At 37.2% G+C, this 10620-nt stretch overlaps 1 protein-coding gene across 1 annotated transcript in view; it reads left to right on the top strand.

The window, feature by feature from the left end:
• Positions 1-449: 449 nt before the first annotated feature.
• LOC109098308 (protein diaphanous homolog 3-like) overlaps positions 450-10620 on the top strand; it is a 328141-nt gene continuing 317970 nt past the window's right edge. Inside the window, 1 exon segment of the mRNA XM_042733923.1 lies at positions 450-1032. Within this exon segment, the coding sequence (XP_042589857.1) occupies positions 892-1032 (141 nt within the window). The 5' untranslated portion in view covers positions 450-891.

Raw genomic sequence — 10620 nt, 5'->3', positions numbered from 1 at the left:
GAATCCGCTGACCGGACTACGCATGACACGAGTTGGCATAGACTAAAAACCTTTTCAACCCATACTCTGCTCCGCAATGTTTTGTTAGATTTGGCGGAGAAACCAGGTCTGGCCACCAGATGTCGCTAGTGCGCACTGTGTTAAAAGCTTCGAGTAATGAACCGTTTTTCGGTTCAGAAAGCCTCGATTTCCCATCACTACTAAAAATAGTTCAATCCAGAAGTATTGTTTAGTGTAAAACATGTTGAAGATTAGCAGATAGGCTGTCGACTCATTAAATGATAATCCGTTTCCTCTAAAAAGCTGTTTATTCAGCGTAGTGAAGCCTTCTCCTCCACTGACATCCATTCAAAATAAACCGGCCTCTGGTCTCCTTTCCCACGTACTGCCAGACCGGAAGCGTTAGCTTTAGCCGTTACGCTTTTTCGGCTAATGGCTACAGGATTGCCTTCTAGTGGCTTTGTCGATCATCACGTGTTGCTCAATCCGACGCATTTCATTGGCTGTGTCCGAGGCGGGAGTTTCAGATCCCTGGACATTCCTGATAACATTTCTTCGTATTCCATGTCAGCACTCTTCTTTTACTAGACTGTACAATCTATAAACATCTAAAAAATTGAGTATTTTGTCGCACCGGGGACTATTTTAAACACTTACGTCAGTCTAGTGGTTTGAAAAGGGGTGTTAGTGGGATCTAAAGAGCTGGCAATTGGATTACTGTCTTATTAGACAACTACTGTCAACTCTCAACCAGCGAGTCTCGTGCACACGTTCCCTCGAGAACTTAATCCGAGCTCGCGCTCGTCTCTTTCAACGGTCAATTTTGGGATATCATGCGCTCTTAGTTCCGCACAAAACTTGGTAGAAATAGTTATATATCTTCACCTGGACATGGATAACTACCGCCATCAGCGACATGAAGGCTCGAATCAAGGGAGGGAGAATAAAATCCATCGAAAGAAAGGATTTGGAGTCGGAGTGTCATCTCAGGGCAGTTCAAGTGGGGATGACGGAGAGAAGAAACCTAAATTTGTAAGTTAAGTTACACTTTTTTTTAAAAAAATAATTATATTACGTGTCTCTGTTCTCATTAATGGTTATTATTCTAGTGAATTATCATATGTCCCCCACTCTGCTGCTGTCAGGCCTCTTACTGAATCACTGGGGTTTGAGTTATTAGGAAAATGTTTACGTATTCATCTGTTTTGGTGCAGTGTCTTGCTTTTATATTATTACACTGATATTTTCTTATCTGTCACTCTATATGGGTCAGCACTGTTAGATACCAAAAAACGTGTCAAATATTGTTAATCAGTATTGACATTTCTAAAACACCGAATGAATGACTGGAAATTAGTTTCAGCAAAACAATCAACAATCACACACGTATTAAATTATGTAAAATATGTAACCGTCCCAAACCGCAGCCCAGCTTTGTTGAACTCATGTATGGTGAAATATGGAAGTAAGATTTTGAGTTGATTTTATAAATGTTTTCATAGCCCAACAATGTTGACAAATTGTAGAGGATGTAGAGATCGCTTTAAATGATCATTTAGATATAGTTAGAGTCAAGGCCTTATAATAGTGGTTCCTTATGTTGTATAGTTGTGTGTGTGTGTATAGAGTGATTATATAGTGATATACTGAGTAGCTATATAATTTCATAATTTTGATACAATAAGAAAATTAAATTGATTAATGTCAGAGTAGAAATGTTGCTGTTGTAAAAAGTAATGGCAGGTAGAGTTTTATGTCTAATGTTTTTAAGAGTCATTGGAATGATTTTTCAGTGAGGCTTTATGATGTCATTATTTATTATTTTAGAAGGACAAAACTGGTTCATTAATCTACAATGTAAAATGTCAATGAAATTCAAGGTATATCCACACAAAGAATTTATGTGCATTATAAAAACTTTGTGAAGTTAATATGTATCTGCTGTCAGTGCTCTTTGTTTCTTCAGTAATCAAATGTCTTATTTTATGCAAATTGTAGACATTTTTTTTTAGAAATTGACAGCATGATGGTTATTTTTTTAGATGATTTAAGCAACAGCAAAACATATTTTTTGTTATGTTAAAACAGACAGCAGAGAGACAGATGATAAAACACACCCACACACATTGAACCCCTCTTTCAATGCCATTAACTTAGTTGTTGACTGCCAGTGCTAAATCAAAGGATAAAATTAGCTCAGGGATAAGACCGAATTATCCAGTCTTGCTTTAGTGCTGGTGAAGTATTGTTTTTGAATGCCCACCCAACATGGTTTTTTTTTTAATATCAACATGTGGTTTAGGAGAGGGGTTTTAAAACATTTGAAGCCAAGTACCCCAAAATACTTTGCTAAAATATCAAGGCAGCTATATACAACTTAAAAATATTTATGATGTTTTAAAATGTTTTAGAAAGAAATATCTTATACTCACCAAGGCTGCAATTATTTAAAAAAAAAAAAGTAATTGTGTAAAATAAAAATAATATATTCTTTTTAATATATTTAAAATGTAATATATTCCTATCATGGCAAATCTGAATTTTAAGTAGCTATTACTCCAGACTTCAGTGTCACATGATCCTGAAGATGTTTGGTGCTCATGAAACATTTCTTAAATGTTGAAAAGATTTGTGTTTTTTAATATTTTTATGGAAGCTGTGATACCTTTTCTTGATTTTTTGATGAATTGAAAACTCTGAAATTTAATTATTTTAAATTTAACAGATAATAATTTTCTTTAAAACCTAGTGCCTTTATTGTATCACAGTGGGCCTCATTTATCAATCTAAAGTAGAAACGAGCGCAGATCTGTGTGCACAGATCAACTTACGACAGAGTTCACGTGTGATTCATGAAACATTCGTATGTCGCCAATCTCATTGTATGAATAATCGCACGTTGATAAATGTGGCGGCAGAAAACAATCGTCATTTGAATATCACGGCATTAAAAACACCCTGAAAGAAATAAAATGCATTAAAACTGTAACAAAAATGAGTGTAGCCTATTGCACAGTGTTTTTACCCCCTTTTGTTAATCTGTTAATTATATTATACCCTATTATATATTTAGTTTGATCCTATTTATTTTATTCCTTTTAATTTTAGTTTTTCTCCTTTCATAGAAGCGCTGCAGGTGCATGATGCAACGATTGAATCCTCATGGTCTTGTTTACGCTGCTATTTATGCATAAAGCTAAAGCCCTGTATAAAAATAGACATTCTAATCTTTCTGGTTAACGATCGACTAATGAGCTTTGTTTGACGGTCAGGAAAAGCTACTATGCTTCACACAGTGTTACCCACAAATCAACAACATACTTACTATGCTGCGCACAAGTTCAGGTAACTCAAAAACTTGCGTACACGAGCTGAGACCAGACGTGAGATTGATCGAAGCCACCGCTCACGTCCATATTGATAAATTCCAAGTTTTGAAATGACCATACGCCCAATTTTCTTTTGTACGTTCATTTTGTAAATTAGGCCCACTATGTTTACACTTTACCTGAATGCCAAATGCTGATGCTTGCACATCAGCATTTGGCAATTATCTGCCATTCTTCTCTTCACCTCTTCACCTCTCAAAATCTGCAGCTTGGATGGGGGCAGATGCACATTTTCAGGTTTCTCCAGAAATTTTTGATTGTGTTCAAGCCAGGCTCTGGCTGTGCCACTCAAGGACATTCACAGAGTTGTCTGTAAGCCACTCTTGCTGTGTGCTTAGGGTCATTGTCCTGTTGGAAGGTGAACCTTCTGCCCAGTCTGAAGTTCCTTCAAACATTATGCTTGGAATTTAGGTTCTTCAGATCAGAGAATCTTGTTTCTCAAAGTCTGAGAGTTCTTTAGGTGCTTTTTGGCAAATTCCAAGTGTGTTTTCATGTGTCTTCACTGAGGAGAAGATTAAGTCTGGCCACACTGGCATAAAGTTTCTCCCATCTGCATATTTGATCATGGAGCTCAGCTAGAGTGACCATCAGCTTCTTGGTCAACAGTCTAGACAAGGCCTTTCCCCTTCAGTTGCTCAGTTTGGCAAGGAGGCCAGCTCTAGGAAGAGTCCTTGCTGTTTCAAACTTCTTCCATTATGGATAACAGAGGCTACATGTTTCTGTGAACCTTCAGTGCATCAGAATATTTTCTGAACTCTTCCTCAGATCTCTGTCAGCTCTGCAGGCAGGTTTTTTTTTTTTTGACCTCAGTGCTTGGTTTTTGCTCTGTTATGCATTCTCAGCTGTTAGACCTTTTATTAAGATGTGTGTGCCTTTCCAAATCATACCCATTCAGTTGAATTTGGCACAGGTTAACTTCACTCGAAGTGTAACATCTACAAGCAATATTAATACTCCCGAGCTAAATTAGTTTTTTAATTTTAAGGAATTTGCAAAGATGCTAAAAACTTGTATTTTGCTTTGCCATTATGGCGTATGGAGTGTAGAATGATGTGGGAAAAAAAGTAATTTAAATAAATTTAACATAAGGCAGCATCATAACATAACATGAAAAAATTAAGGGATATGAATACTTTCCCAAGGCACTGTTTATATGTTTTAAAAATGTCTTTTATTGCACAAAAGCAAAAAAAAAAAAAAAAAAAAAATAAGAAGATAAAACACAGGGACTATTTTAGGTGCTTTCCAAATAAACAGCTCAAAAATAGGGGATTTATTTTGCTCTAAACAGATGTGAGGTAGGCTGTTTGTCCTGAGATGTTTTCATCAACACACCCTTTCTGAGTCACAGAGTGTAAGACATAATTGCACTTCTTTTATCAGAATGATGTCTCCTTTCAGAATGTGTGGAATGCAGTGACTGTTAAGAGGCCATTCTTTCCCCTACTGTGGCTTCTTACAGCTGAACTTGTAATGAACAGTTCACACTACAGGTGGTCCACAGGCTGAGTTTTAGCTCCAGTAGTGGATTATCTTAAAACTCATTTGGTCTTTGATTGGTCACAGGCTGTGCTCAATCTGCTCCTGTCATCTCTTCATGTTTCCTGCATTCCTGGAAGAGTCTTCCTCCTCTGGTTTCTGACCCTTTTAATGTAATTAGTGGGATTTTGTCAGCTGAACTCCAGTTTTAGTGGCCATTGACACAACTGACCATTGTGCACAATGGAAATTTGATTACAGTATTTACTTCATTTATTATCATGCATAGGGTTGACTTCAAATCAAACATTTGTTTCTTTTTTTGTAAGGACTTCATAATTGCTTCCTCTTCACTGTCATGAAAGCATCTTTTGTGTACTGCTCATTCTCTGTAATTACAGTTCATACAAATGCTTTGTTAAAGAGCTTCATCTTTAGAGTTCTTGCCAAAGTTTTTGTAAGAGCATCAGCTAGGTTTATTCAGCTTGTGATTTATACAAAATCACCGTTCCTTTATCTTCTCACCAGTTACTTGGCAGGTATTATGTGTTTGGTAAAAAAGTGATAACTTACAATTAACCTAGTAATTTGTTTTGACTCAACATGTATCTTTGTAGGAGAAATGACTGTGTACAGTAAAGTATCAGTATTAACCAGTAGGTGTCACAATAACACCATGAAAAGAAGGCATCGAGGCAAGTACCATTTTCAAGAACCTTAAAACACATGCTTTTATAACCAGTTCATTTTTGTGCCATCTTTAATTTTAAGGTGAGCTGCATATAGCTGATAAAGAAACTGAGGTGATAAGAAGAAAGGAAGTGGAGGTTTTACTTTTAAATGCAACAATGACTTGACCTTCTTTATTTTTATTTATTTTTTCTTTGTTTAATTTCTCATGTATACTTTCCAGTTTTACTATAATTAAACAGAAACTATTACATTGTTTTGGGTATTTCATTAACAGATGGAAAGTAAACAATGCTTGTTTTAGTCTTACTTTTTCTGAAAGTTTATTTTTTTAAATAACTTATTATTAAAAAACTTTATTTTAAGTTGTCAAAATGATGGCGATTAAAAACAATTTCTGTTTTTTCAAGACTTACAAATATTTAACCTTCAATTTTTCCTCTCTCTTTGGACTGTTACAAGCTCTTGGTGCATAAAGAAGATTTGTAAAGTTGCAAAGACTAAAGTCTCAAATCCAAAGAGATGTTCTTTATAAAAGTTAAAAGTCAACCACACCTACCTATATGGCTCGTTCTAACACCCCCCACATGTCTACGTTACGATGTGGGAAGATTTGCATAACACCGCCAAAATGTTCATAAAAAGAAAGAAGTCGTAACTTTTATTCTTGCTCTTGCCGCAGCCGCCATGTTGTTGAGATGCTGTGTGTTTCGTCGTGAAAGCGAAACTTTGTTTGGCCTTCCAAAAGAGGACACAACTAGAAATCAGTGGTTAAGTTGTATTTACAACACTGTTTCAGAACGGTTCCATCCAAATATTCAGATGTGTGCTGCGCATTTCATGGAGGAAGAGGACTGTTTACTGAACCTGCAGTCTAGCCTACAATGCGTCTGTGGCACAAAGGCTGTTTCTTTAAAGTGGGGCAGTTCCAACTTTGCAAGGACAGTCTGGCACTTCTGACTCACAGCCTGTATAATTACGTTTTTTTATATTTAAATAATTTGCCAATGATGATTCAAACGTGAGTTTAGAGCAGTGGATCTTCTTAGTGAACCAGTCGAACCAGTTCACCAAATCGAACTGAATCCTTTGAAATGGTGCACATCCCCAGTACGCACTAATCCACAAATTCCTTAAGTTATTCGGTTTATAAATGTGCCAGAGACTCCCTCTGATGCGAAATACAGAGTCTCGTCCTGCTGGGAAACGTCATAGCCGTATGTTAAGGGGTGTAACATTTCCGTCACATGCCTGAGGCATTCAGCAAATCACAACACACTGGATATCAGGCCAATTAGAGCACACCTCGCTTTTTTAGAATGATGAGTTTTGTAAAAATTGATGTGTTTCAGAAAGGCAGGGCATAGAAGAGAAACAATAATGCGCAGTATGTGGAAAATAATGTGTTTTTTGAACCTTAAAACGCATAAAAATTGCATTACACCAAATACACAAAATAATGTTATTTTTAACCTTGCATATGACCCCTTTAATATGGCAACTTAAAAAGTGATCATTTAACGTTGCTGGGTAAGTGGCTTGATATTAGAATAGTTGAGTTCATGAAAGAAGCCTGCAACTACAATGTGGAATAAATGTTGCATTTCTTTCCAAAAGAACCTTTCAGTGAGCAATCAGTGAGAAGAACATTTTAATAATCTAGAGAATGTTCTATCACCATAAAGAAACTTACATTCAATGGAAAGTTTCCATGGAGGTTGAAGAATCTTTATGGAACAGTCAATGCAAATAAAGAACATTTTTATTATTAAGAGTTTTCTTATTTCTTTTGGGTGCCATAAATATGAATCACAAATTTAGTGTCACATTCTTTAAAGTTGCTCTGCAGTTTTCCTTAGACCATATTAATTTGTCAAAAGCTTAGTAGTCTTGGTATGACAAATTAGGGCTGTGCAAAAAATCGAATACGATTTTCATGCGCATCTAATCAGTAAAGACGATCCTGTAATTAGTAGTGTATCTCCAGCACGTGGGTTCAGATCAGGGTTGCCAGGATTTCACAACAAATCCTGCCCAGTTGCTTCTCAAAACTGGTCCAAAACTAGCCCAAACGCGTTTCCAGGAGGTTCCCCGATAAAAATTGCATCCCGGGGTTAAAATGTATGTTTTTCGGCAGGGTTCCCTTGGTAATATTCACATTTTAGGGGCTAAATATCACGTTATTGGGTCGCTTCAACCCGCGGACATGAAAAACAACCACAGATTTGGCAACACTGGTTGGCATTTACTACACAGAGCCGTAATTCACCGACCGTCTACACAAAATCGATTTTAAAATCGCAGGCGATTCTTTGTCGATTTTGAAAGCAATTTTGTGTAGCTTGTCGGTGGACTACGGCCAATGAGGCTTCTATACTCTTTGCTACGGCTCTGTGTAGTAAATGCCGCTCCACCTGAACCAGTGTTGCCAAGTCTGCGGTTGTTTTTCATGTCCGCGGGTGAAGCGACCCCAATACCAATAACGTGATATTTAGCCCCTAAAATTAGAATTTTACCAAGGCAACCATGCCAAAAAAACGTATATTTTAACCCCGGGATGCAATTTTTATCGGGGAACCTCCTGGAAACGCGATTGGGCTAGTTTTGGACTAGTTTTGAGAAGCAACTGGGCAGGATTTGTTGCGAAAACCTGGCAACCCTGATCTGAACCCACGTGCTGGAGATATACTACTAATTACAGGAGCGTCTTTACTGATGAGATGCGCATGAAAATCGTATTTGATTTTTTGCACAGCCCTATGACAAATTAATCATTGCGTGTTTAGTGTGCCATGTATAAGTGCATGCCAAGCCCAAAATCTCAAATATTACATATTTTATTTATGTATTTATTTATTTTAAATGCAGCTTATGCAAGTTGCTCTGGTTGAGTCATAGACTCTTCAGTTTAGCAGAGTAGGTGCAGTTGCCAGTGTAGGGGTTAAAATTTGTTGGGTGACATTCCTTGCTACCCTTCAGAAGGCATTGTCCTGGGCTAAATGTTCAGCTTCCCCATCTGTCTCCAGTAAGGGAGGGAGACAGCAAGAGAGTATGCGAGTGGGAGAGAAAAGGATTTTAGCGCAGCTCATAATGCAACAACAACAAGAGAACATATCATGGTGAGGGTCAACCAAACGACTCTCATTACTGCTAATTATGACGCCAGATTGATTTCTGTTGCGGACTTGCAAGAATGCACTTGAGGATGAAAAACTGAGAGGATTTGAGCTGGAAAGAGGGAGAACAAGCCCAAATAAATTCAGCTTTTGTAGTTGCCTTTATACATCCAGAGCCAAAACAACTAGATGGATTTTACAGGGAGCTTTCATTCTCATGCTGTTCTGACAGCCCCCTGCCTTCTCTTTACCTCCGTACATTTGGACTAGAGGAGTCTGAGCAGCTTAATGTGAAATGTTCCCACAGTGATGGGTAGAGAGTACCGCTGTGGTACTGCAGGACTTGTTGATTGAGATTTGGAAAATTTAGTTGGAATCCTGTCTGAATGTCACAGGATGACTTCTTCTGTTGGCACAGTAAGTGTCTCTAAAATTAGCAATGTAGGAAAAGGAACAAGGACAAAAGTCCAAGAGTATGAGGTTGTATGGCCGAAATGGAGGGTGCTCTTGCCTCACTGAAAGGCCAAATGGCAGCATTGGGCTTGCTGAATAGAACAATGTGGAAGAAGCAATTACAGAAGCTGCCATTGATGCTTTTCTTTATCGCAACATGTTCTGCTGCCTTAATGGTGCATTTAACTTTAGACTGACCTAAATGAAAAGGATGTGACTTTTCAAACGCGGGAAACAACAATGCCAGGGAAAGTAGGTGCAACTATCAAGGCCAGAGCAATTATAGCCAATTTTCCTCATCCTATTGCCTCTGTTGTCACTGATTTTTTGCATTAATTTGTAATGAAAGGTAATGTTCTTATTCAGCGTCTGTCAGTCAGGTCTCAAATATACTACACCTAGAGTTTTCTAAGTAAGTCACGATAACTTGCTCCCCTTGGTGGCTGCACTTATTACCTGGTGTGATGAAAAGCTCACTGGAAACTAAGCTGTCGTCAAGGCCAGCAGGACGTTATCTCTTCCAGCTGTTGTCTGAATTGTAGGCTGTATGCTTTTCCTTGTATTCTACAAAAGATATTTTGAAATGTTGTTTTTTTTAAAACTATTTGTTCTAATGCACACTGTGATGTTAAAGAGGGACGATACAAGTCAAACATGATCTCACCCTTTTTTTTTTTTTTTTTTAAGCCATTGGAGATTGGAAAACTTTAAAAACATGATTGATATTTTCAAATTCTATACAGGTGTGTCATTTTGACAGAGGAAGACATTTAAAAACCATTTAAGCCTACAGTGTAAAATTTAAAGGCAGGTTTTGGTGATTTGGTTCAAAAACATTTTGCTTGTTTAAAGTCTCTTTGCATTTAGTTTTCTGTATTATTATTGTTGGTTTTATTTATTTAATTATTATTTTTTTTTTACTGCATAGCCTGTGTTTATTAATGACAATTTATAGTGCAACCTCTGCCCGTATCCAGGTATTTCATATAGTAACATTTAAACTGGTTCATGTTTCACTTGTAAAATTGGGTCTTTTATACTTGCATTGTGGAAATTGCTTATCTTCCTGCAAACCCCAAATTATTTATTTCAGCTGGCTCTTTGAAGCCATTTCGGTAATGGATGTTGGTGATGAGGACTTTTCAGACTTGGCACCATGCTTGTTTCGCTGTGTAGCATTAAAGGCAATTTTTTTTTAAATAAATATTAGGAAAATAGGAAGGTTAGTGAATTCACACCATTGTAAAAATAAGGACCCTTATTGGAAAGCAGAATACAATTTATTTCAATAAGCAAGGAGCAGAGTATTGCAAGAACAGTTTGAATTCTTTTTAGATAGTGTGTAGGACAGAAAGTCCATTAATACTGGAAGACAAAAATGGCCCCTGTAGATCTAGACAGTGATATTCTGCAGGTTGACAGTGCTCAGTGTCTGAAAACACTCTAAGGCACTGCAGTAGGAGTGTCTGTATTGAACAGGGTGAGAGCATAGA

Source organism: Cyprinus carpio, chromosome B11 (assembly GCF_018340385.1).
Source record: "Cyprinus carpio isolate SPL01 chromosome B11, ASM1834038v1, whole genome shotgun sequence".
Classification (NCBI taxonomy): Eukaryota; Metazoa; Chordata; class Actinopteri; order Cypriniformes; family Cyprinidae; genus Cyprinus; species Cyprinus carpio.
The sequence above is the reverse complement of the archived record's forward strand: the minus strand, read 5'-3'. Positions and strand labels throughout refer to the sequence as shown.